The sequence below is a fragment of the Balaenoptera ricei genome, chromosome 20 (assembly GCF_028023285.1).
Source record: "Balaenoptera ricei isolate mBalRic1 chromosome 20, mBalRic1.hap2, whole genome shotgun sequence".
NCBI classification, from domain to species: domain Eukaryota; kingdom Metazoa; phylum Chordata; class Mammalia; order Artiodactyla; family Balaenopteridae; genus Balaenoptera; species Balaenoptera ricei.
Genome location: NC_082658.1, coordinates 54,763,360 through 54,787,709, shown reverse-complemented (window position 1 = coordinate 54,787,709; position 24,350 = coordinate 54,763,360). Strand labels below are relative to the sequence as shown.

The following is a 24,350-nucleotide window of genomic DNA, read 5'->3' as shown; positions in this document are numbered from 1 at the left end:
GGGAACGGTGGTGTTGGCTTTCCCTGGTGGGAAGGGTCTTAGTGACAGGATGGGCGCCCTGGTGGGGAGTGAAAGGACAGCTGTGTGTCCTGAGGGAACGTGAGCTTCAGTGCGGCAGGACAGAGAAATATGAAAGGAGGAGAGACCTGGGCGCCGGCAAAGCCCGCATTTCGTCTGGGGGGCTGACGTGAACAAGCTAAGCAGACGCTGCCCCTGAGCGGCGGGGAGGGGGGGGTGGGAGGGTGCTCCACGCCACCGGCTGGCCGGCCGAGCCCCGGGGCCCCACCTCCCCAGCGCTTTCCTCCCAGAAGCCTAAGCCGGCTCTACTTCCTCCCACCCGCCACGTGACGCTCCGCCCTTCTCCAATATCACATGATTCTCGGGTACACACAGTGCAGTATTCTTCCGCGCTGACGTATTCCTTACCTTTCGGACCTCCTCTCCAGTTCCTATTGGTCCACTCATCCCTGGAACCTAAGGGTTCCGTGCGTCTCTCCAAACATACGTTTCGTTTCTGCCCTCTATTTCCGGAGACCACTTCCTCCGTTTGGGTACTACTTTGTTTTGGTACCAACGGCCGCCTTCAGCGTACCAACACGTTTCGTGAATAGCTCTCCTTGTAATTATCTGCTTTTTTTCCTGTACGTTATTTCCGAAAAGAACTTTGGGAGAGCCAAGTCTCAAATTACGATTACCATCTTCCAGCCATTTTCATCGTTACCTTCCTGGGGGAAACTCGGGAAATGGGTTTTCAGTTATTTTCGACGATAGCAAAAGCCAGCAATCTTTCCTACGCCGCCTGCGTAGCCTCCAAGTTGATTCCAAAGCGATTGCGCTGACGGCGTGAGGGTGGCGGGCAGTAGGTGGTGCTACGCTAGTGGCGTTAGGGCCGTTGCGCTAGTGGCGTAACATAGCAGGCGGAGAGGCTCCTGATGGGCGGGGGCGGGGTTGGTGAATAGGGAAGTGGCCCAAGTCCCGGGATCGCTCCGCCGAATCCGCCCGCGCGTCGCCGCCGTCGCCACCGCCCCCCGTCCCGGCCCCCCCCGGGTTCCCTCAGCCCAGCCTGGTCCAGCCCGGTTCCCGGGAGGATGAAGTTCGTGTATAAAGAGGAGCATCCGTTCGAGAAGCGCCGCTCTGAGGGCGAGAAGATCCGAAAGAAATACCCGGACCGGGTCCCGGTGAGGACAGTAGCCAGGGCCGAGGGCGCGGGGCGCTGGCGCTGACGCCACAGCCCGGGCGTGAGTCCGGGACCTGCAGCGCGGGCATCAGGCTGCCGGCTGTGGCGGGGTTGGGAACGAGCCCGAAACTGCTGTCCCTGGGACCGGAGGTGAAAGGAGTGGGGTAGCGGTAGAGCTGGGGGTGAGAGAATGTAGACGCGAGAGACAGACCTTGAGATTCATGTGGGAGGCTGTGGGGCGTTTGACAGTCTGAGCTTCACATGGGGTTTTTGAAATTGAAGCTGTCGGCCCAGACAAGTCACCCCCTTCTGATTAAAGTAACGGTTTGTTATGACGCCCTGTTTAGGGATCCTGGATGTTTAGGTGAATTTGAGTCAGTGGGGTCAGAATCCCTACTCAGGGCTGCGCCGCGTGTTCAGAGACAAAGAGAAATGAGTCTGGGGTAGGTGTGGGTGCTAAGAATGTTGTTGTTTGAGTTCTTGACAGGTGGAGCTGTCGGGCTGTATACCTAATGTCTCCTAATTTTCACCTTCTCTTTAACAGGTGATAGTAGAAAAGGCTCCCAAAGCTCGGATAGGAGACCTGGACAAAAAGAAATATCTGGTGCCTTCTGATCTTACAGGTGGGAACCTGACCCAATACCCGGGTTTGCTTGCTGGGGGTGGGAGTGCAGTCTCTGTGGGAGAAGGCTCCACATAGAAGGTGTTCTTTTGAGGGCATTTGTGATCTCGGACTTTATCAGGCCTTGTATCTTTGGCAGTTGGTCAGTTCTACTTCTTGATCCGGAAGCGAATTCATCTCCGAGCTGAGGATGCCTTGTTTTTCTTTGTCAACAATGTCATTCCACCCACCAGTGCCACGATGGGTCAGCTATACCAGGTATGGTGCCTGGGAAGTAGTGGAGGCTTTGGAGGGGAGTTGGAAGCGCTTGAGAGGCAAAAAGTTTTAAGTCAGCAATTCTTGGATCAACTGGCTTGCTTAGCTCTCAATTTTATATTTGTTCTTAAAATTTCCACATAGTCCTGGGTTGGGGATTTGGACAGGGCCGTGGGAGTAGAAAGAAGAGAGAATAGTGAGCTGGAGCAACTGTTGTGATCCAGACTCTCCCCAGGCCCCTCCCTGTTCCAAGGTAGCAGAGAACAGTTTGAGGTCTTTTTGCCCAAGACTGTTGGCTAGAATAATACTGTTCAGCGTCCAGGGTCTGGAGCAAGTGAGAGGGAGAGTCAAAACGAATGGTTTTGGAAGAATCTGTCCCGGTGGTGGGTGGTTCAAGTAACTAAAGCCCAGTTGCCTGAACACTGTTACTTTCTGCTTTCACCCCAGGAACACCATGAAGAAGACTTCTTTCTATACATTGCCTACAGTGACGAAAGTGTCTATGGTCTGTGAAGCTGCTGTCCCTAAGGTGGGGGGTCCCATTCTACAAAGAGAAAGGTGGCCCCCCTTCCTTGACCTGCTCCTCCTTGAGGGTGAAACACCACCTCCCTTTTTCAGGACCTGCACTTCCTAATGTTTGAGACTCTCTTCCAGCCCCTTTAAACACAAGGGTTAATGGGGGAGATGGCCTCTAGTACCTACTCTTTCTCCATTCTTCCCCTTTACCACCTTTCCCATTCTGCTTTAGACTTCTTGACGGTCAATCTCTGTCACATCTGGTGATTGTTTTGGTTTCTGTTCCCTTTCTAACTGCCCAAGGGGCTCAGAACCCCAACAATCCCTTCTTTTCACTACCTTCTTTTTTGGGGGTAGATGGAAGGGACTGAAATTGTGGGGGGAAGGTAGGAGGCACATCAATAAAGAGAAAACCACCAAGCTGAACTGGATTTTTCTTTGTGTTGCTCCCCTCTCCCTTTTCTCCCTCGTAAGTGGTGGGGAAAGAGGAGGTTGGAGGGATACTAGTATATTTTGGTTTGTTTTTATGTTGGGCTTTTCCTTGTGCATAAAAAGTGTGCTTTTGTTGTGATGGATGGAATACTGAGTATCATTTCATGAAAGTTCAGTTTTATATACGTGTGTATGGATTGGGTCCTGAGGTTATAAAAAAAAAATTGATTTTTTTACTGTGGGTTCCTGTGAAAGTTTGAAAGCACCTGCTTTAGATAAACCATCCAAGTTTGTCATAACCGTTTGGGTTAAGGAGATTTTCGAGTGGGAGCTAGTAAAAGGACTCTGTCCTCAGATGCATGTCGCTTAGACAGACTTTGTGCCGGCGTGAGGGATCCAGTGGAATGTAATCCAGGAGAGGGAGAACACTGGGAGGAGGGAGCCATTATCACCGGGAGAACTTCATCTCCCAGCAGCCCTCTCTCTGCCTGGCCGGAAGTGGGGCGGTCCCCCGGGGGTAGAAAGAAGCTGCAGAATGAGGCAGTATGGTGGCCGAAAGTTCTAATCCCTTCTTTCCCTTCATCCCCTTCTTTCTTAGCCCCGCCCAGCCTACATTTCCCAGGAGCCTGAGCGCACTCTTCCCCTCTCCCCTCTGCTCCCAATCTCCCCGCCACTCCCCGGGGGAGGAGAGCGGTTTAGTGCGCCTGCGCCAATCCGTGGCTTGCTGGGAACTGAAGTTCCGGAGGCTTATGTAGTGTCCTTTTTGCTGCCCCCGGACGGACTATAATCCCCTTGATGCATTGCGCGTTAGCGCCCGCGAAGGGAGGGGGGAGAGAGAAGGAGGGAGGGAGGAGAGAAGGAGGAGGAGGGAGCAGGCGGCCGGCGGCGCGGGGGGAGGGGGCCCGGTCCGGGAGTGCGGGAGGCAGTGGTAGAGGGAGGTGGCGGCAGCGGCTAGCGGACTCGAGTCACAACCGAGTCGAAGCAGACACCTCCGTGGAGCGAGGCAGTAGGAGCACCGAGCACCGGAGGCGGCACCGGTATCCCCGGCTCAGGGGAGGGGGGCGCCGGACCGGGAGGAGGGGAGGGGGCGATGCTGGAAGCCATGGCGGAGCCCAGTCCCGAAGGTGAGCTCTCGACCGGCACAGAGCGCTTAGCCGGCGGGGGGCGGGCGAGGAATCTATTGGCAAACTTGGAGGTCGAGCCCCGGAGCCCAGCGGGGGAGGGCGGGGAGGGGGTCGGGGGCCTGCCCCTGGAGGTGGGAGAGTGACGAGTTGAGAGACCTTGGAGAAAGAGGAGTGGGAGACTGGGCTGGGGGTAGTTGGAGATCAGGCGCTGTGTGTGTGTAGGGCGGGTGGGGTGGGATGGGGGAGCGGGAGCTGGAAACCTAGAGCTTCGGGGGTTAGGGGCCGAAAGGGCCTCCGGCAGGTTGGGGCCCTAGAACTGGGAGGTTGGGGGAATCTGTGGGCCGGAGAGTTGTTGGGGAGGAAGGATGTAGAAAAGGATTGAGTGAGGAGCTCGGTAGTTCGCTGAGGTGGGGGAGTTTGTGGCGGTAGTGTCGGAGCTCCCGGTAGTTGCCGCCGGAGCTAGCCCGGTGATTGTTGGAGGGGTGGGCAGATAGTTGGGGGGAGAAGAGAGGGTCTGGGTATTGTCTGCGATAGAGAGACCTATGCGGGGGGGGGGGTAGTTGTGGGGAGAGGGAGCCGGGAAGCGACGAGAGCTGGCTAGTTTTGGGGGCGGTGGGGCGGGGTGGGGGTTTAAGGCCGGCGAGTTGGGGAGGGGGGGGGGTTGGTCGGTCGGCGAGGGTTAGAGCCTGGGAGTTGCGGAGGGTGAGGGGGGCAGCGGCGGCAGCAGCGGGGGTTGCTGGGGAGGAAGAGAGTAGCTGCTTGGGGGGGCTCGAGTTTAGGGGTCCGTAGCCTAGTGACTTGCTGGCGAGTCCGGGGGCAGGGGGGGCGGCGGCCGGAGAGAGCTCGGAACTGGGCCCGGGGGCCCGGCGGGGAGCCCGAGAAGCTCGAGACGGGGAGGGGCCAAAGCCCCGGATGGGGGCGGGGGGACGGCGAAATTGTGGGGAGCGCGGTAAGGGGGGGCAGGTGGGGCCGCGTCCGGGTGAGAGCTCTCAGGTCTGTCCCGGCCGCGAAGTGGCGTTGGATGTGTGAGCCCGTGTGTGTTTGGTGGGGGTGAGGGGCGCGCCGGGCCTCGTGCTCGAGTAGAAGGGGCCGGAGGGCGGGGAGCGGTTCGGCGTGGTCATCCTAGACCCTGGGGGCCGGCGGGCGGCGTGTGCGGTCGCGGAGGGCCCGGGGCGGTAGAGCGCGGCGGGGTGGGAACTCCGGGCACTGGGCGCGTGTGAAGGACAGGGGCAGGCGGCAGCCTGGGCTCGGTCCGGGGAGCGGTATGGCGGGTGGGGCGCCGAGAGAGCCGAGGAACCCGGAGTCTAGAGAAACCGTGAGTTGGGGGGGGGGGGGGGCGGAGCGCCAAGCCTCCGGTGGGGGGAAGGGGAGCGCTATAGCGAGGCCTGAGAGGGCGCCGCGCCCAGGCTCCGCCCCTCGCGGGGCGGAAGGGGGAGCAGGGGCGGGTCCAGCACCGCTGGGGGCCTGCTCGCCTGGCTGAGGGACCTTGGAGAGGAGGGGGTTCACTTGGGACCTCGGAGGTTTGAGAGGTGGGGTTTTACACCGACTCTTTCCTAGTGCCTTGACTCAGCTTTTATTGCTTTCACAGATCCACCTCCGACTCTTAAGCCAGAGACTCAGGTGAGGTTTCCCATTCTTTTGCAGCCCAGTATTACTGCAGGATCCCCTGCTCCTTCTCTCTCCCTCTCCCGCTTTTTCCAGATTTCTCACTCCAGGGACTATGCTTTTGGGAATGTCCCTTGTAAACTCTGTGCTACATATTTTTTTCCTTTCAGCCACCAGAGAAACGACGGAGAACAATTGAGGATTTCAACAAATTCTGCAGTTTTGTTTTGGCCTATGCTGGTTACATCCCCCCTAGCAAGGAGGTAGGGAGGGACAGGAGGACAACTGACTGGAGGGTGGTGTCCTAGGGCTGTAGAGGGGCTCTTGAGCTTATGAGACTGTATTAGTTTGTAGGCAAAGCCTAAAAATTATATGTAAGACTAGGGAAATGGAAATTTTGGTGGGAAAACTAGTATCTGGAGTGGGGGTGGGATTAATAGATAGGTGGTTTGAGTGCAGTGAATGGTTTTGGGGTGCTCTAAATGGAAGGTGCTTTTGGATAAAAACTTTAGGAAGCTGAAAATGGTAACAAGTGAGGCTGTTCAGAAAGAGCTAGAGAAATATGGCTCTGGTCTGGGGGATGCTGTGTTGTGAAGGCAGTGGGCATTGGGGAGATGGCTAGAATTTGAGGTCAGGGGTAACATGGAAGTGTTCAAGAGGAGATGCTGATGGGAATTGGGGTGGGGATAAGTTTTCTGAATACAGTAAGATTTGGTGGTTTTGGCCAGATATTTTGGTCTTTTAAGTTGGGTTTGTATAGGGGCTGAGATGACACTGGGCCCCTTGCTGATCCTGGTCTCTTCTCCCCTTTAAGGAAAATGACTGGCCAGCCTCCGGCTCCAGCTCTCCATTGCGAGGTGAGAGTGCGGCAGACAGCGATGGCTGGGACTCAGCCCCCTCAGATCTCAGAACCATCCAGACCTTTGTTAAGAAAGCAAAGTCATCCAAGAGAAGGGCAGCTCAAGCAGGTCCCACCCAGCCAGGACCCCCGAGGTCCACTTTCCCTCGTCTGCAGGCCCCTGACAGTGCCACCCTGCTTGAGAAGATGAAACTCAAGGACTCTCTCTTTGATCTAGATGGGCCCAAAATGGCATCTCCACTGTCCCCCACATCCCTGACACATGCCTCCCGGCCCCCTGCTGCTCTCACCCCAGTGCCCCTTTCCCAGGGGGACCTCTCCCAGCCTCCTCGAAAGAAGGACCGAAAGAACCGAAAGTTGGGGCCAGGAGGGGGGACAGGCTTTGGGGTGCTTCGGAGGCCTCGGCCAGCCCCTGGGGATGGGGAAAAGAGGTCTCGAATCAAGAAGAGCAAGAAGCGGAAGTTGAAAAAGGCAGAGCGGGGGGATAGACTCCCACCTCCTGGGCCTCCCCGGGCACCCCCCAGCGATACAGACTCTGAAGAGGAGGAGGAAGAAGAGGAAGAAGAGGAGGAGGAAGAGATGGCAGCAGTGGTAGGAGGGGAAGCCCCAGCCCCTGTGCTCCCAACACCTCCTGAGGCTCCTAGGCCCCCTGCCACAGTGCACCCTGAAGGAGTCCCTCCCACTGACAGTGAAAGCAAAGACGTGGGCAGCACTGAAACAAGCCAAGATGGAGATGCCAGCTCCAGTGAAGGCGAGATGCGGGTCATGGATGAGGACATCATGGTAGAATCAGGTGAGAAGTTTGGGGCTGCCCAGGGGTAGCTGGGTTGATGGGTTTGGGGGTATTGTGGATCCAAGAGCTCCAGCGGAACACCAAACAAACCTTCTTTTCCCCAGGTGATGACTCATGGGATCTGATCACGTGTTACTGCCGAAAGCCCTTTGCAGGCCGGCCCATGATTGAGTGCAGCCTGTGTGGGACGTGGATCCACCTCTCCTGTGCTAAGATTAAGAAGACCAACGTCCCCGATTTCTTTTACTGCCAGAAATGCAAGGAACTGCGGCCAGAGGCCCGGCGGTTAGGGGGGCCTCCGAAATCTGGAGAGCCCTGACATATGCCATCTCTAGGCTGGAACTTCAAATGGCAACATGACTTGGGAACTGAGCCTCAGGGTCATCAGCCTGTCCCCCGGAGCTGGGATGTTGTCCCACTTCAAGGCAGAAATTCCCAAGGGAGACTGGTTTGGAAATGAGTGATGTTCCTACCCTACCCTTCCTTCCCATCTTGTGGACTTGAACTCGGACCTATTGCAGTTGGGGGTGGGAAGCTGTCTGGGTCCCTAGACACTTAAGCTCTGTCCCTTGGACCTGCCACCGCTCACTTTCTGGGCCAGGGTTGGAATTGGAATGGAGTGGGACAGTTGTCTATAAAACTAGTGTAAATATAGCACTCCCCTCCCTCATCTTTTCTTTTATCTCACTCCCCATTTATTCTACACCGGTTGTATTTTTAATTTTGGACTTCTCCTTTTGAGTATGGCAGCTCAGAGGTGGAGTACCAACCAGACCTTGGCCGAGGGAGGAAGGAAAACAGAAAGGTGACGATTCTCTCACTCACCTCTTTTGTTTTTAATAATATTGGCCAGCTGTTTGTACAGACAGCCTTCGTGTTGTAAATAAAGCAGAGTGGGCTCTTTTGTGTTTATAGCCCTCACTGACTGTCCTGCTTGGGAGGGAGGCTTTGGAAAAGCTGGCTGCAGGAGGAGCTGAAACTCACCTCTCTTAAAAGTCCAAGCTGAAAATGGCCTGGCTCTGCGCCTTTCCCACCAACCCTAGGACCTCGATTGGCTTTGCCCCACCTCACCACCCCCAGTCAAGGATCCCCCACAATTCCCACCCTCACCTCCCACATGCACGCTCCAGCGGATCAGAGTTGCTTGGAGCTCGCTCTCTGAGGGGGGTAAAGCGGGGTGGGAGTTCGTTGCTTGCCCCCTGAGGGCAGAGGCCAGCCGAGCCAGGGTAGTCGGAGGACGCGGGTGGGGACACACTTGGGGGCGGAGCCGTAGAGAATTGGGAGACCGTTGCTGAAAGTGGCAATAATGTGACGAGGGCGCTAGGCGGAGCTGAGAATCACGTGACCAGTGAGGGTCACGTGGTGGGGCGTTACGGGGAGAGCGGGGGTGGGCTATATCTGGTCACGTGACGTGGGGAGAGGTGGGCGGGGCGCTGGAGAGCGCTCGCGACGTCTGCGGTGGCTGTGGCGGCGGAGCCCGCGGCTTTGGGTTGCACCCCACGGCCCGTCCCCATCCCCCCGCCGTCACCCCGCTGAGCCTTGTCTTTTTCCCTTTTGCACCTTTCTTGCGCTGGGTCGGCCGCGTTGCTTGCGCGTCGGTTCGCGGGAGTGCGCAGGCGCGGCGGGGGCGTTCAGCCCCCTTGGGTGGGCGGCGGAGCCCGGGAGCGCGCGGGCGAGACCATGGCGGGCAGCGGCGCCGGGGGTGGTGGTGTCGGGGAGACGAAGGTGATTTACCACCTGGATGAAGAAGAGACTCCCTACCTGGTGAAGATCCCCGTCCCCGCCGAGCGCATCACCCTCGGCGATTTCAAGAGCGTCTTGCAGCGGCCCGCGGGCGCTAAGTACTTTTTCAAGTCTATGGATCAGGATTTCGGGTGAGCGCGAGGCCTAGACTAGGAACGACGGGGGCTGTGCTTTTGTGGATTGGGTAATATTGAGGGGCACTGGTCTACTTTGGGACATGCTGGGATTTTCTGGGCTATAGTGGAGCACATCTTTACTCTACTCATATAGATTGGCTGTCCCAGGACGGACAAGGTTATGCTTAGACAGATTGAGGCGCGCGGAACTGTAGGAGGACAGACTGGGCTATACTAAACCAGATTAGAGAAGATTAGGCTATACTGGAATAGAGTGGGGCACACTGGTTTATTTTTGGGTGTTCTGGTCTGTGTTGAGGTAGATCGATCTCTCCGCTGGTAACTACATTGTGAGTAGTCCTGTAGCACACAGGCTATGTAGGGATATTGTGGACTCTTCTGATGTAGATTGGGCTATACTGGTCAGGCTTGGGATGTTCTGTCCTATACTAAGGCAGACAGGATAGTTTGGGGACAGTCTAGTCCGTACTAATGCAGAGTGTTCGGTTGGGATGCCATTCTGGTTTCCAGCGGGTTCTATTGATTGATCTTAGTTTCTTTGGGGGCCTAGTTTTTATTGGGACACTCAATACAAGGGCAGACGGGGCTGACGGGGTCTATACCAATACAGCTGGTACAGTCAGCTGTATTGGGATATTCTAGTCTATATTGGTGTAGACAGCTGCACGTGGTAGAATAGATTGGGCTACCCTGGGGTAACTTGGGACAGTTCTGGGCTAGACCGGGACTTTAAATAATGCAGAGTAGGCCCTTTTGTGTTTATAGCCTTTGGGACTGTGCTGTCTTGGTCCTCAGTCTCAGCTCTTGAAGGGAGGCTGGATCAGGCTGGGATAGCCTGGGTTCTAGGAAAGCTGAACAGACTGGGCTCTACCTAGAAAGACTGTTGGACGTTGGGAAGGTGGTACTGTCTTGGGAGTTACCTTGGATTTCAATGTTTTATTTGTCAGCACTATAATCTGGGACAATATATTTAACTTTTGTGCCTTGATTTCGTCTGTGAAATGGAGTTAACCAGAGTAAAATGCTTAGTACAGGTGCATGGTACGTTCTTGGTGTGTGGTCACTGCCCTTATTAGCATTGAGTCTAATTCTTAAACTAGGCTATGATGATACAGGATAGAATCACTCGGCAGGCTGGACTATGCTGAGACTGGATTATGTTGTGAAGAATACAACGTTATGCTGAGACAGATTGGCAGTGACTGGGCTGTGTTGTCACATTGATGATAGGTGGGATTGAGTTGACATATATCCAGGCTCTTAGGAGCGTATTAGGCTAAAGAGTTAATCCGACCAGATATCCCAATTTGGGGGTGAGTGTGTGTGAGAGTCTGTTCAGGGCAGAGTGTGTCATAGTTTATACGTTTATTAGTTTAGCCAACGGGTATTTGTTAATGCTTACGAAGTGTCAGGTACTTTGGTCTGTGGCCGGGGACATGGTGTTGAACAAAACAGGCATTAATGATTTCACTTGGTGATTGAAAAGAAGGTCCGTTGAAGGAACCCATGGGAGAGGTGACCCCCAGGGCTGGGCTTTAAGGTTTGTCAGGAGGAGCAGATTGCTTAGTGCGGAGTTTGTGCCAGGTGAGGCACAGGAGAATGGGGATCTGGGCTTCACCTCTGCTTGGGAGCTCAGTCTAGTGAGGAAGTACTATTCTTTGGTCTAAATGGGTAGTTTTATCTAGGGAAAGACAGCACATTTGGACATCTCTCTGGAAGTGAGTTAGAGAAAACTAAGAAAAGTATAAAAGTAGAGATGTAGATGAGGACCAAAGCCTTTGGGGGAAGTTATGTGAGGAATAGGGTGAAAGTTGGAGGGAGGCTGCCTGCAAGCCTCCTAAGGTTAGATATTTGGGGCAACCTGCGGGGAAGCCTTTGAAATTGGACTGAGAGGTTTGAATCAGACTCTAGGAAATCTCTGGAACAGCGCTGAGCCCCTGAGGATGAGCTGGGGAGAGGAGGAGAAATAAGGAAAGGGAATTGAGTTTGGCGATTTCTTAGGTGTAAGTGTTTCAGCGTCAGAGAAGGGGACTTGGACAAGGTGGGAGAAAAGCAACATCCTTGAGCTGGATGAAGATTGGGAGAAACTTCGAATGCGGGTGGGAATGGGGGAAGCCAGTCCAGTCTCACTGACCTTTATCTTGTCTCTCGGCAGGGTGGTGAAGGAGGAGATTTCAGATGACAATGCTCGCCTTCCCTGCTTCAACGGAAGGGTGGTATCCTGGGTAAGGGGCCCTGCCAGAGAGTCCCTCTGGCATTGCCAAGCTCCTCCAAGCCTCAGCCTGTGCCCGCCCCCTCTCAGTTGCTGGAAGCTCTGGCTCTTTGCCTCCTTACCTGTTTGTTTCTTTGTTTGTTTTTGGCCATGCCCTGTGCGGCCCTCGGGGATCTTAGTTCCCCGACGGGGATTGAACCTGGGCCTGCCTGTGAAAGCACCAAGTCCTAACCGCTGTACTGCCAGGGAACTCCCATCCTCCTTACCTGTTTGGAGAGCCAGCCAGCTGGAGCTCCTCAGCCTTCTCCTTCTGGAGCCTCTAACGCTTGCTGCTGCCTTTTTTGTGCTTTTCTCCAGGCTCTCTCAGGCGCTGTCCCCTTTTCTATTCTTTTCTCTTACTCTCATCTCGTATGCCTCACTTCCCCATCGAGCCGTTTTCTTTTGTTGTTGTTCTTTTTAAACCACTTGCATCTTTCTAGTTAGTGTCATCAGATAACCCCCAACCTGAGACGGCCCCCCCAGCCCACGAGCCTCGGACAGACCCGGCGCCTCCACCGCCGCCTGTACCCCCTCTGCCACCGGAGAGGACCAGTGGCATTGGAGACTCCAGGCCTCCATCCTTCCAGTGAGTCCTTGGGATTCTTGAGCCCAGGGGAGGGAGTTGAGGAGGGAATCCAAGCCCCTTGGGAGGGGAAGCCGAGGATTAGGAGCCTTGTCCCACTGACGCAGGTGGGAAACCCTCTCTGCCCATCTAGCCCTAACGTGTCCAGCAGCCGGGAAAATCTGGAGCCCGAGACAGAAACAGAGTCAGTGGTGTCTCTGAGGCGGGAGCGACCTCGCAGGCGAGACAGCAGTGAGCGCGGCGGTGAGGGGGGCCAGGCCTGGAGGCCAGCTAGACCGGGAGCTGGGGAGGGGTTGGCTCCGACCCAAAGCCCTGACGAGGCTGAGGAGCCCAAGGCCTGGTTCCTGAGGTTCCTGTTCCCCCTCAGCGGGGGGCCACCGGCCCAGCGGCCCCTCGAGGCTGGAGCGCCACCTGGCAGGGTACGAGAGCTCCTCCACCCTCATGACCAGCGAGCTGGAGAGCACCAGCCTGGGGGACTCGGACGAGGAGGACACCATGAGCAGGTGGGGCTCCGTAGGCCTCCCCGGGGCGCCCCCCCCCGCCCCCGCCGCCACCCCGCCCTCTCCTTTGGCCCCGCGACCACCGCCCGGCCAGCTCCCCGCCCGACCTCCCGGCAGGTTCAGCAGCTCCACGGAGCAGAGCAGCGCCTCCCGCCTCCTCAAGCGCCACCGGCGGCGGAGGAAACAGCGGCCACCCCGCCTGGAGAGGGTGAGGGGCTTCTCGTGGGGCAGCTGGACCTCGGGGGAGTTGGGGGCGTGGGCCTTGGTTTTGGGGGTACGAGGCCCAGACAGGGAGAATCCTGGGGCTTGTCCCGGCTTGTTGGAGGCAGTCCGGCTCCTTCCCCTTTACCCACCACAGGCCTCATCCTTCAGCAGCGTCACCGATTCCACCATGTCTCTCAACATCATCACAGTCACGCTCAACATGGGTATGGAGGGCGCCTGGGCCCTGGGGACTGGGAGGACCTGGTCTCCCTGGGAGGCATGAGGCTGGCCCTTTCCCTCATCACCTGGCCTCCCTCCACAGAGAAGTACAACTTCCTGGGCATCTCCATCGTGGGTCAGAGCAACGAGCGGGGAGATGGAGGCATCTATATCGGCTCCATCATGAAGGGTGGGGCTGTGGCGGCCGACGGGCGCATTGAGCCCGGGGACATGCTTTTGCAGGTGAGCTGGGGTGGGGCCACGCGCTGACCCAGGCCGGGGCCCTCAGCCCCTCTCCCCCACCTTTGACCCACCGCCCCTCCTACCAGGTGAACGACATGAACTTTGAGAACATGAGCAACGACGATGCGGTGCGGGTGCTGAGGGATATCGTGCACAAGCCGGGGTGAGCCTCCGAGCTGGTCTCAGGTCCTTGCTTCTCTTTCTTTGCCTTTCCATCTTTCGTTTTATTATTTTAAAAAGTGGTGAAACATAATGCTCATTAGAAAGTACGTAATATGGGACTTCCCTGGCGGTCCAGTGGTTGGGACTCCGCGCTTCCACTGCAGGGGGCGAGGGTTCAGTCCTTGGTCAGGGAACTAAGATCCCACATGCCGCACCGCGCTGCCAAAAAAAAATAATGGAGCAAGAACGTGTAACGAGTGAGTCTGGAGTGAGTTGGTGTTTGTGTTCCCACCGCCTAGATCAAGACCTAGAAGATTTCTGACCCGGGGAGAGCCCCTCACAGTGTCCCTTCCCACTCCCTCCCTCCTCACTCCCCCAGAGGTAACCACTCTCCTGATGCTTTTGGTCATCACCACGATGGTTTGCTTGGTCGTTGTTTCACCGGCCATACATGTATTTTTGAACAACACAGTTTAGTTTTACCTGTTTTCGGACTTGATCTGAATGGGACCATGCAGCGTATACTCACTTGAATTACTCAGCAGTGTGTTTTTAAGAGTTACCGTGTTGGTGAGTCACCCGCATTGTGGAGCCTTCTACCATCACCTTCTCTGGCCCAGCCATGTCTGTGCTCCTTTTTCTTTTCCCTTTTTTGTCCCTCACCCATTCTCATTCCAGGCTTCCCCACTCCTCAGGCCTCTCCCCTCACCCCAGCTTGACTGGCCTCCTCTTCCTCACAGCCCCATCGTGCTGACTGTAGCCAAGTGCTGGGATCCCTCTCCCCAGGCCTATTTCACTCTCCCCCGAAGTGAGTGATGCTCAGGGGCCTGTAGCTGGGAAGGCAGGGCGGGTGTGGATACCCTTGGCCTCCAGGCTACAGGGAGTGGGTGGGTGAGGGTCAAAGTGGGGCTGGGACAGGAGTCTGATTTGGGGAGGGACAGGGCTGGCTCTCTGGGACTGCAAGTGACCATCTTGGTGGCCTTCGCTCTCCCAGATGAGCCCATCCAGCCGATTGACCCTGCTGCCTGGGTCTCACACTCTGCTGCTCTGACTGGCACCTTCCCAGCCTATCCAGGCTCCTCGTCCATGAGCACCATCACATCTGGGTCCTCTCTTCCTGATGGTGAGCCCCCAGGCCCACCTCATCCAGCCTCCCTGGAAGACCACCCAGTGTGGTGTGAATCCACCGCTCCTTGGCTCTACCTGTCATTCCCTGTTTCTCCTTTGTCAGGCTGTGAGGGCCGGGGCCTCTCCATCCATACAGACATGGCATCTGTGACCAAGGCCATGGCGGCTCCAGAGTCTGGACTGGAAGTTCGGGACCGCATGTGGCTCAAGATCACCATCCCTAACGCCTTTCTGGGTACGGCTGGGCTCTGGGCAGGTGGTGTGGGGAGGAGGAGGAGGCCAAAGCTGGGAGTGGTCCAGGCAGGGGTGAGGCAGGAGCTGGGGAGAAGAACCTGAGGCCTTTCTTTGCCCTGGGCGATCCAGGCTCGGACGTCGTTGACTGGCTCTACCATCACGTGGAGGGCTTTCCTGAGCGGCGGGAGGCCCGAAAGTATGCCAGCGGGCTGCTCAAGGCAGGCCTTATCCGGCACACCGTGAACAAGATCACCTTCTCTGAGCAGTGCTATTACGTCTTTGGAGACCTCAGTGGCGGCTGTGAGAGTTGTGAGTGCCCCTGTCCCAGCCCAGGGAGAGCGGATCTGGCTGCCTCGTCCCACCTCTCCAACCCCAGGCCGAGCCCAGAAACCAGCCAGGGCCACCGTGGACGCTCAGCAGCGTGCGTCCTGCACTGGGCCCTGCGCTGGCTGATGACGCGCGTGGGGGCTGACGTCCCCCGGTGTTCTGCCGGACGAGCTGTGCGCCACGTGCAGGGTTGTGTCTGCTGGTGGGGAGGGCAGCTTTTTCTGAGTCACATAGAAGCGCGTGGGACTCGTGGTGGCCCTGGCCGAGTTCCTGCCCTGATGGCTGTGGCCGGTGGGACATTTTTTGTCAGAGGCCTTCGTTTTAACCCCCATCGTGAATGGTTGTGGGGAAACGGTTCCCAGTTTCTCTTCATTCGATGTCTTGGGGGTGCTGGCTTCTTAAAGCAGTGATCCTTGGTCTGTTCTCTTGCCTTCCAGACCTAGTCAACCTGTCTCTGAATGACAACGATGGCTCCAGTGGCGCTTCGGACCAGGACACCTTGGCTCCTTTGCCCGGGGCCACTCCCTGGCCCCTGCTGCCCACCTTCTCCTACCAGTACCCAGCCCCGCATCCATACAGTCCCCAGCCCCCACCCTACCACGAGCTCTCGTCCTACACCTACGGCGGAGGCAGTGCCAGCAGCCAGCACAGTGAGGGTAAGTCACCGCCAGATCCCCACACAGCCGGGGCCTGGACGTGGGCACCAAGGTGAAGCCAGGGAGCAGAGGCTGGAGCGGGGACTGGGGAGGCCAAGGGACCCTGGGCTGGGGCTCAGTTGCTCCCATCCCCTCTCCCCCCACAGGGAGCCGGAGCAGTGGGTCGACACGAAGCGATGGGGGGGCGGGCCGCACAGGGAGGCCTGAGGAGCGGGCCCCTGAGTCCAAGTCTGGCAGCGGCAGTGAGTCTGAGCCTTCCAGCCGGGGCGGCAGCCTTCGGCGGGGCGGGGAACCTGGTGGGACTGGTGATGGGGGCCCTCCCCCATCCAGGGGCTCATCAGGAGGTGCTCCCAATCTCCGAGCCCACCCAGGGCTCCATCCCTATGGCCCACCTCCTGGCATGGCCCTCCCGTATAACCCCATGATGGTGGTCATGATGCCCCCTCCCCCGCCCCCTGTCCCTCCAGCAGTGCAGCCTCCAGGGGCCCCTCCAGTCAGAGACCTGGGCTCCGTGCCCCCAGAGCTGACAGCCAGCCGCCAAAGCTTCCACATGGCCATGGGCAACCCCAGTGAGTTCTTTGTGGATGTTATGTAGAGCCCGTGGTGGGGCCATGTTGGATCTCCACCCTCGGCCTGTCAGTGCTTGGTGCTCCTGTCCTGTGATTGGGTGTCTTGTCAGTCACGTGCTCATTACTCCTCTGGTGCCTGGACTCAGCCTGTCCTGTGGGCTGCTGCCTGCTGTGAGGTTGTTGCCACTGTGACTCTTCCCAGCAGTGCCTGGTTCCTGCCCCTTCCCTCAGGGGTCAACAAGGGACCTTTGGTTATTTTTAGCTTTATTGTTTTTTATAAGCCTTTTGGGGGGTTAAAATAGACTTTTTTACATTTTTGGGACTATTTTTTTACTAGACATTTTCTCTTTTGTATGAAGAATCCCTGTCTCCTGGGCCCCTTCTTCTAACCCCAAAATGTGACCTCCTAGTCCATTTGCCCAGTCGGCTCTGTCCTGCGCAGGGTGGGAGGGTGGTCAGTCGGTGGTACCCTGGGAAGTGGAAGGGGGTTGGTTCCCCTAGACAGCAGTCCAAGAAAGCTGGGGTATTTGGTATTTGGGGGCTGTGTAGCTGCTTTTGTTACTCTATTTATTTTAGTCACTTGTATAAAACACCAAATAAAGCAATAGGGGCAAACTCCCGTGCCTCTGGCTCCTTTCTTTGGGAGGGAGGCAGGCAGCAAGGGAAAGGACAGAGGTACGGCAGCAGAGCATGACTTGTTAGAGACTTTATTTGTGAGGCGGTAAGCGCTCCCTCTGAGAGTAGGCACCGTCCTGGGCCGAGGCCCCCTTCAAGGCAGAACCAGGATCAGCACAGAAGGGGCCTGGGCTTTGGCTTGGGAGAAGGCACATTCTGGGCCAGGCCCTAGCTGGGAGTATTCAGAAGCCAAGGGGGTTGCTGGTGACCACGCCACCCCGCTCCACCAAGGCCTTGGAGATGCTTTTGAAGTTGCGGAAGAGCTGCTGCTGCTGGGGGTCAGACTGCAGAGCAGCCACGTTCTCCCGGATCCGGGCTGCAGCCTGGGGAGGGGAAGGAGGGGTCAGCTCTGTGCCCCGAGGGCCCCCCGCCGCCCCCCGTACTTGGTAGCCCTGGATCTCACCTCAGTACACCAGCTGTCACAGAGCATTTTCTCATGCTGGGCTGTGGGGTGGCCCTCACTCAGGGCCCTTGAGGCCCTGGGGGGAAGCAGGAGGAAACCAATCTGGGCTGTGAGCCTGGCCCAGGACCCCCAGTGCCCCCACTTCAGCTCAGGCCTCCCCCACTGCCTCCTCACCTGGACAGAACCACCACCATGGCATAGAGGTCAATGGCACTGTCTGCCAGACGCTGCAGCAGAAACTGTTCGTCTGTCAGGTAGATGGGATGCGGTTGGGGGGCGGTTAGTCGGAGGGAAAGGAAAAGGAGGGGGGGCGGGAATGGGGTAGAGCTCACTCACTGACAATCTCCTTCTTGTGTTTCATCAGCTTGGTCTCCACCACTGCAGCAAACTGCTCCAGAGCCTGCACTGCCTGAAGAGATGGGGAAGGTGCCCGGGGCTCAAGTGGGGCCCAGCCCCGTCAGCCTTCGATGCAGACCGTCCCCCCACCTTGACCGCTTACTCACCAGCTCACCGCTCCGACTCAGTTCCTGGTGGATGGTGCCGCTGAGACTCAGGCCACTGCCCAGCCCTGCCCGCCTTACAGTAAGGGGAAGGGTGACTGGTTAGTTGCCATACCCTGCCCTACCCCGCCCCGCCCTGCCCTGGCCCCTAAGCTTACCGCCTCAGCTGTTTGCTTGCCTCTCCCAGCAGGAGGCCCGCATTCCCAAAAGGATTCTTTAGAGCACTGCCAAGCCCCGAGAGTTCCTTTCCTTTGTCCTGTGGGGGGAGGAGGGTCCAATAGTCAGGACTCGCTGTCCTGCCCAGCTCCTCCCCCCAATTCTCCTCCCTCTTACCATACAGCCCTGCAGAGCCACAAACAGCCGGAGAATGTCATTCGTCCCTTCAAAGATCCGGAAGATGCGAAGATCTCGGAGCACACGCTCTACCCCAGGCTCCTACCACAGGGGAAGACAGATAATACGCCCCTGCTGGACGTGCCGCCTCCTCCTCCTGGCCCACTGCAGCCGGCCTGGGCAGAGAAGTGTTCTGTACCTTCATGAAGCCCATGCCCCCCATGATTTGGATGCACTCATCTGTCACTTTCCAGGCTGCCTCCTAGGGACAAAGAAAACACCCAAGACTGGGTTTGGAGCCAAGCTCCCAAACCGGGCTCTCCCTCCCCACAGGCCTGGGACCTCACCGAGCCAAAGATCTTGCTGATGGCAGCCTCTATCTGGAAGTCTGTGGATCCCTGGTCCATGTTGGCACTCACCATGTACGCCATGGACTGAGGTTGGGACACGAGAAGGGGAATGGTAAAGGGCTGCATCAGACTCGACCTGATCACCCACATCTACAAGACTGGGTCTACCCTGGCACCCTCTGGCCCTTGCCTTCACTTTCCAATGCCATGTGTCAGGCACGTCCAAATATTTGGTTCCCTGGTCAGTTCGTCAGGGGCTTGCAGGCATTTGACTTCTTGAAAGGGGTGAAGAAGGAGTAAGGGTGGGGTGGGGTAGACCAAATTTCAGGGACCTCTGGAAGCACTTGGGCAGAACAGCATGGCGCTCTCCACCCTGCAGAAGCTGAGCTGACTATGCCTCCCCGCATCCCCTAGGGCATTGGTGTAAAGCTGGAGACCCACTGCCCCAGGTGCTGCTGGGGGTTGTAGTCTGACCCAACTGGGGAGAAGGCCTCAGGGCTCTGGGGAGGGGGGTGGCCCTCACCTCAGTCACATATTGCAGCATAGCCATCCGGGCCAGCTTCTCCTGGATCATCCCAAAGTTGTGAATTTTTTCCCCAAACTGGGTACGATTAGCAGCATGATCCACCTTGAAGAGGGCAAATGTGTTCCACTGTGGTTCTCTAGTCTCCTCTTTCCGGGAGAGGGGCTGGGCTGCGCTGGGATGGGTGGGCTTTGGCCACAGCCAAGAGTTCAGTCCAGGCTGGGTGGAGACCTAAGCTATCAAGTCTGGAGCTGTTGGCAGGGGAGGGGCCTCTGGTGGAGGGAGGGCTTGCAAGAGACCAGGGACACATGAAAAGGGGGACAGTGTGACTTAGGCTTGGATTGGCTAGCTAGGGACTCAGGCAGGGTACTCACCGCCTTAGCAATGATGCCCTTCATGGTGCCTGCCATGGCCGCAGCCATGCCAAACCTTCCGTTGTTGAGAATGTGCATGGCGACCTTGAAGCCGCCCCCCACCTCACCCAGTACGTTCTCTGACGGCACCTGTACTCCGTCAAAGTGCACCTCTGCTGTGTTTGAGGCCTTGATGCCCATCTTCTTCTCAGGGGGCCCGCTGTGACAGACAGGGTGGAGAAGTTGCCACTGGGTGTGTGTGGGTGAGCCATTCATTCATTATGAGCCAGCCTGTAAGAGGCGCAGGCACCAGTCCCTGGCGTGCCCAGAGGGCTGAGGAGGCCTGGCTCTATCCTGCTGTCGTGTGATGGGCTCAGTGGTTGCTGAAGCCAAACTTTAGGTCAGTTGCATGCATACTAGGCCTAAAAGGAACATGCTGTCTGTCCAGATGCTCTGGCTTTTGCACCCATCCCCAGAGTGACCTGTGACAGCCATCTGCCCTGGAACTCAGTACTGCCCCCTCCCTGGCTCCACCTCTTTCTCCCAAGCCCACTCACTTGGTGACACCTCCAAAGCTCCTCTCCACCACAAAAGCTGTGATCTTCTCCTTCATGGCCCCCGTGGTTGTGTCTTTAACTGGTGTCTTGGCAAAGACTGTGAAGATATCCGCTAGGCCTCCATTACTGTGGAAAAATGAGAGGCAGTCAGGATGGAGCTGTGGGGCCTGGACATGGGCAGAGGTGGAGAGGAGGGAAAAATGGGAGAAGAGTGCCTGATCCAAATCTTGCTTCCATTGAGGGTATAGTATTTTCCACAGGGGCTAGGCACAGCTGAGGTTCGGATAGAGGCTGCGTCTGATCCACTTGAGGGCTCAGTTAGACAGAAAGCAGCAATAGTCTCCCCTGTTGGAGAGAGAGCTCCTTTACACTGAGTTCTGATGGACATGAAAGGCCCTTTAGTGCCCCCCCCACACACAGGCATTCCCCCTTAACGCTTCTGGCAATATTCAGTGTCTTTGTATTTCCCCACCAGCACACTGATGTCTACCCAGAATCTCCCCCAGCCAGCACGCCCAGCTGTGCGGTGATCTAGGTACCACACAGCCTAATTTGTGCCAGGCCCAGGACACTCCCAATCTCTGGGTCTCCTAGGGCTGCCTCACCAGATGCCAGTTTGGGGAGGTATTTTTCTTTCTGGGCCTTTGTGCCGAAGAGCAGGATGCCTTTGAAACCGATGCTCTGATGGGCCCCCAGGACGATGGCCAGGCCGAGGTCATGCATGCCCACGATCTCCACCAAGCGGGCATACTGGAGGGGAAACAGGCATCTGGGGCTGTAACTGGCTATGTGGGGACCTGCTCTTAGCAGGAAAGTGTGGGCAGCAGGGCAGAGCCTGACCTGGGCATCCCTGCAGAGAGAGTGGGCAGAGCAAGTGGGGCCACGGCAGAGGAGGACACTGGCAGGTCTGTTCCAGGTCTCGGTGGGAGGTTGGTTCCCTACACTATCCTCAGGCAGTCCCCACCTTAGCGATTCATTAGGACTTGGGACCCTGGGTGAGGTCCATAGCCCTTGGGAACGGCAAGTAGTTTGGTGCTAAGAGTCAACATCCCACAGGCCCCCAGGGCAGCTCTTGGCAGAGACCTTAGCTCCAGGGGTGAGGAGTAGACTGGGACACTGGAGGTGACCGAGGGAGCTCCCTCACCTGGGTGTTGCAGAGACCCACACCACCCAGTTCACTGGGCACTTGCAGACCAAAGGCCCCCAGCTCCTTGAGACCCTGCATAGTGGTCTCCTCCACTTGCTCCAGCATGTCATTCTTGGCAGGATCGTTCACCTCCTGGGGAAGGCACAGGATCTCATATCCAGGCTCCTGTTAAGCTCCTTATCCTCTTTCCCACCCCATCAGGGACCAAGCTCTATTCCTCAGGCTGGCATGGCTCACCTCAAAGAATCGGGACACAGTCCCCACCAGCTCTTTAAGAAACTGTGTCTGGTCCTCGTTGAGCACTGCAGGGGTTGGAGTGACAAGAGGAACGGGCAGGTCAGGCCAGGCGAGGCGGTCAGGGGAAGACGCCCCATCCCTATCCAGCTCCGCCTATCCGTTTCCTTACCAGAGGGGTACGGGAACACCTGATCAGTGGTGAGCTGGCCTTTGAACATCCCCACAGCAAAGGACTTAGATTCCTGCACAGGGAAAAGGGAGTTTCAGGGAGCAGTGTGGGGTGGGTCTGTCCCTAGCTTAGCTCCTCCCGGGCTCGAGCCACATACCGGCTTGGCCCGTTTTTCCCTGGTCGAAGCCTCAGAAGAGAGAGAATCGGACTTCTCCACAGCCGCCTGGGGAAAGGGATGGTTAGTGAGGCCGGGGAAGGGGATTCCAAAGTACCAAGGAAAGCAAAGGGGAACAGCTGGGTGCCAGGGGAGAGCGCATCCGCCACCTTTCCCCTAGTTTCAGCTTCAGGGCACCCTGGTCTGCCCTTTCCCCTACTTTCGGCGCCAGGGCGATCGGCAGGTGACTGGGACCAAGAGGGAGACCCCTGCCGGCGGCGGGGAGGTGGGAGCCGAGGCGGCTTCCCGCTCTCACACCCTCGAAGGTGGCCGTCACTTACCTGGGCGGCCCCACTGGCATAGGGTCGCCAGGCGAGGCCGGGCCGGGACTGCCCAAGGAGCGCACTGGGCCGCGAGCTGTGGGGAGTGGGGGTTCAGTCCTGGCCCGGTGTCCGGGCCCACTGCCCCCTTACCCCCCATCATACACACACCTCCCGCTCCCCAACCTCAGCAGCTGCCGCCCCATGCTCAGCGCCATCCTCGCCGCCTGCATCACCGAACCGCTCCGACCGCTGCTACCCTGAGCGTTGACTTAGCGCTCTCGCCGGGTTAGCCAAAGTCTGGTCCTCCAGCCTTGCCTCATCCTCCACAATGCACCGGGAGGCGGTGGGCGGGGCTTCCGGCCGCTGGGGCATGCTGGGGTCTGTAGTTCCGGAGCGCCACCGAACCCCTGCATTCTGGTTGACCTAGGGTCATTTCCCAACGTCCCTTGTCTCCCCCAGACTCCTTCATCTCGCCTGTCCGAACTGGAGTGTAGCCCTCAGAAGGGGTAATGAGATAGGCTGAGACGGAAGACTGAGGAACTTAGGCGGCTGCAGCCAGAGGGATGGAGGGTAGACTGAAGGGAGGACTTCCCAGGTGGAATTAGAAGGGAGAGGTGGGAGCGTAAGGTAGATGCCAGAGGCAGAGACATGGAAAGAGGACTCTTTGGGGGTCCCTCGTGAAATCCGTCTCCACTAACACAAAACAGAGGGAAATAGTGTGGTGGGGTTAGAATGGGCATCATCAGAAAATCTACAAACAACAAATGCTGGAGAGGGTGTGGAGAAAAGGGAACCCTCTTGCACTGTTGGTGAGAATGTAAATTGATACAGCCACTATGGAGGACAGTATGGAGGTTCCTTAAAAAACTAAAAATAGAATTACCCTATGACCCAGCAACCCCACTACTGGGCATATACCCTAAGAAAACCATAATTGAAAAAGACACATGCATCCCCATGTTCATTGCAGCACTATTTACAATAGCCAGGTCATGGAAACAACCTAAATGCCCATCAACAGACAAATAGATAAAGAAGATATGGTACATATATACAATGGAATATTACTCAGCCATAAAAAGGAACAAAATTGGGTCATTTGTAGAGACATGGATGGATCTAGAGACTGTTTTACAGAGTGAAGTAAGTCAGAAAGAGAAAAACAAATATCGTATATTAACGCATATATGTGGAATCTAGACAAATGGTACAGATGAACCGTTTGCAAGGCAGAAATAGAGACACAGATGTAGAGAACAAACGTATGGACACCAAGGGGGGAAAGGGGTGGGGGGCCGGGGTGGTGGTGGTGGGATGAATTGGGAGATTGGGATTGACATGTATACACTGTTGTGTATAAAATAGATAACTAATGAGAACCTGCTGTATAAAAAATAAATTAATTTAATTTAATTTAAAAAATAATAGTGGCGTGGGTGACTCAAGGTGGGTGTGAATGGCTCAGGCATATTATCCTGAGATGTCGGAGTTGTCACTAACTCTGGAAACACTAAAATTTTCACAGTAGGAAGGACCCCGAGGTTTGCTGCCTCCCCCTTAGGACCTCTGAGACCTTCCTGAACATCTCTCTGCACCCTCTTGTTCTTTCTTGAGACCATGTGCTCAGGGCAGACCTCTGGACCTCTGGGCAGATGGATTCTTCCCATTCCCGAGAGGAACTGTAGGAATTCTCATGTCCCGTCCCCTTCACACACACACACACATACACACACACACACACACACACGCACGCACGCGCGCGCGTGCGTCTAGCTCTGGGTCAAGAAGTCCCAGGTAATTTATGCCCCTCTTTTTGCCATTCTCACTGGGGACAGGCCCAGGAGGAGAGAGTGACAGCTTCCTTTCCTTTTGAGCTGTGAGAGCAGAGCCCCTTGGGGGTGACCCTCTTCCCGGTCCTCAGGAAAATGTTGCAGTCATGCCTGGCTTTGGGGAGAGGGGCCAGCGTGTGAGGGGGAAGGTGGTGGTGGCGGTGGTGGCGGTGGTGCCTGGGACCTGGGAAGAATGGGATGGTGGGCGGGTCAAGCCTGCCTACTTTACCTGACAGCTCAGGCTGGGTGGGGAGAAGATAGCTCAGCTCCGACCCCGGTGGATTAGAGAGATTAAAGTGAGAGAAGACAGAGATGTCTGAGGGACCAGGACCAAGAGGTGAAAAACAGGAGTCCTTGTGAAGGAGAGGCCTGGGGGCTGGCAGGGGGCTGGGACCCAGGGATCCTTCTCCCTGGACCTTTGCAGAGAGTCTGGCGTGAGAGGGCAAAGGCTGGGGAAG

The 24,350-nt window shown here is 56.9% G+C and overlaps 4 protein-coding genes across 9 annotated transcripts; 3 read left to right on the top strand and 1 right to left on the bottom strand.

Annotated features, from left to right (window-relative positions):
• Positions 1 to 955: 955 nt before the first annotated feature.
• GABARAP (GABA type A receptor-associated protein) lies at positions 956 to 2,996 on the top strand. The gene is made up of 4 exons (XM_059906798.1): positions 956 to 1,178; positions 1,722 to 1,800; positions 1,939 to 2,057; positions 2,502 to 2,996. The coding sequence occupies exons 1-4, from the start codon at positions 1,089 to 1,091 to the stop codon at positions 2,565 to 2,567; spliced, it is 354 nt and encodes a 117-aa protein (XP_059762781.1). The 5' UTR covers positions 956 to 1,088; the 3' UTR covers positions 2,568 to 2,996.
• Positions 2,997 to 3,898: 902 nt separating this feature from the next.
• On the top strand, positions 3,899 to 8,295 carry PHF23 (PHD finger protein 23). The gene is made up of 5 exons (XM_059906893.1): positions 3,899 to 4,126; positions 5,715 to 5,746; positions 5,902 to 5,994; positions 6,546 to 7,383; positions 7,488 to 8,295. The coding sequence occupies exons 1-5, from the start codon at positions 4,093 to 4,095 to the stop codon at positions 7,700 to 7,702; spliced, it is 1,212 nt and encodes a 403-aa protein (XP_059762876.1). The 5' UTR covers positions 3,899 to 4,092; the 3' UTR covers positions 7,703 to 8,295.
• A 514-nt stretch (positions 8,296 to 8,809) lies between these two features.
• Positions 8,810 to 16,954, top strand: DVL2 (dishevelled segment polarity protein 2). Of its 5 annotated transcripts, none has more exons than XM_059907497.1 (15): positions 8,810 to 9,257; positions 11,419 to 11,488; positions 11,955 to 12,100; positions 12,231 to 12,328; positions 12,465 to 12,600; positions 12,715 to 12,805; positions 12,956 to 13,025; positions 13,124 to 13,263; positions 13,350 to 13,426; positions 14,166 to 14,233; positions 14,420 to 14,548; positions 14,657 to 14,788; positions 14,917 to 15,096; positions 15,552 to 15,770; positions 15,917 to 16,954. In XM_059907497.1, exons 1-15 carry the CDS (start codon positions 9,064 to 9,066, stop codon positions 16,363 to 16,365), a joined length of 2,199 nt encoding a protein of 732 aa, XP_059763480.1. In that variant the 5' UTR covers positions 8,810 to 9,063; the 3' UTR covers positions 16,366 to 16,954. The 5 variants fall into 5 exon arrangements, with proteins under 5 accessions (XP_059763480.1, XP_059763478.1, XP_059763479.1 ...); XM_059907495.1 differs by having other exon boundaries at positions 14,121 to 14,233; XM_059907496.1 differs by having other exon boundaries at positions 12,231 to 12,340.
• A 76-nt stretch (positions 16,955 to 17,030) lies between these two features.
• Positions 17,031 to 22,397, bottom strand: ACADVL (acyl-CoA dehydrogenase very long chain). Of its 2 annotated transcripts, none has more exons than XM_059907503.1 (20): positions 22,232 to 22,397; positions 22,082 to 22,157; positions 21,744 to 21,809; positions 21,587 to 21,659; positions 21,418 to 21,482; positions 21,178 to 21,312; positions 20,639 to 20,783; positions 20,249 to 20,378; positions 20,034 to 20,159; positions 19,498 to 19,696; positions 19,124 to 19,228; positions 18,598 to 18,684; positions 18,450 to 18,512; positions 18,251 to 18,352; positions 18,076 to 18,173; positions 17,921 to 17,993; positions 17,754 to 17,826; positions 17,592 to 17,664; positions 17,418 to 17,493; positions 17,031 to 17,337 (listed from the first exon to the last, which is right to left on the bottom strand). In XM_059907503.1, the coding sequence occupies exons 1-20, from the start codon at positions 22,291 to 22,293 to the stop codon at positions 17,197 to 17,199; spliced, it is 1,968 nt and encodes a 655-aa protein (XP_059763486.1). In that variant the 5' UTR covers positions 22,294 to 22,397; the 3' UTR covers positions 17,031 to 17,196. The 2 variants fall into 2 exon arrangements, with proteins under 2 accessions (XP_059763486.1, XP_059763487.1); XM_059907504.1 differs by having other exon boundaries at positions 22,247 to 22,396.
• Between the last annotated feature and the right edge of the window lie 1,953 nt (positions 22,398 to 24,350).

Excerpts from the sequence above, each read along its gene's own strand:
- GABARAP (XM_059906798.1), top strand. The coding sequence starts at position 1,089 with ATGAAGTTCGTGTATAAAGAGGAGCATCCGTTCGAGAAGCGCCGCTCT. Across the intron at positions 1,179-1,721 it reads AATACCCGGACCGGGTCCCG|GTGATAGTAGAAAAGGCTCC; the intron begins GTGAGGACAGTA and ends TCTCTTTAACAG. Across the intron at positions 2,058-2,501 it reads CGATGGGTCAGCTATACCAG|GAACACCATGAAGAAGACTT; the intron begins GTATGGTGCCTG and ends CTTTCACCCCAG.
- PHF23 (XM_059906893.1), top strand. The coding sequence starts at position 4,093 with ATGCTGGAAGCCATGGCGGAGCCCAGTCCCGAAG. Across the intron at positions 5,747-5,901 it reads CTCTTAAGCCAGAGACTCAG|CCACCAGAGAAACGACGGAG; the intron begins GTGAGGTTTCCC and ends TTTTCCTTTCAG. Across the intron at positions 5,995-6,545 it reads ACATCCCCCCTAGCAAGGAG|GAAAATGACTGGCCAGCCTC; the intron begins GTAGGGAGGGAC and ends CTCCCCTTTAAG.
- DVL2 (XM_059907493.1), top strand. The coding sequence starts at position 9,064 with ATGGCGGGCAGCGGCGCCGGGGGTGGTGGTGTCGGGGAGACGAAGGTG. Across the intron at positions 9,258-11,418 it reads TCTATGGATCAGGATTTCGG|GGTGGTGAAGGAGGAGATTT; the intron begins GTGAGCGCGAGG and ends GTCTCTCGGCAG. Across the intron at positions 13,427-14,120 it reads GATATCGTGCACAAGCCGGG|GCCTCTCCCCTCACCCCAGC; the intron begins GTGAGCCTCCGA and ends CCCACTCCTCAG.
- ACADVL (XM_059907503.1), bottom strand. The coding sequence starts at position 22,293 with ATGCAGGCGGCGAGGATGGCGCTGAGCATGGGGCGGCAGCTGCTGAGG. Across the intron at positions 21,483-21,586 it reads GGTGTTCCCGTACCCCTCTG|TGCTCAACGAGGACCAGACA; the intron begins GTAAGGAAACGG and ends CAACCCCTGCAG. Across the intron at positions 19,229-19,497 it reads AGGGCATCATTGCTAAGGCG|GTGGATCATGCTGCTAATCG; the intron begins GTGAGTACCCTG and ends GCCCTCTTCAAG.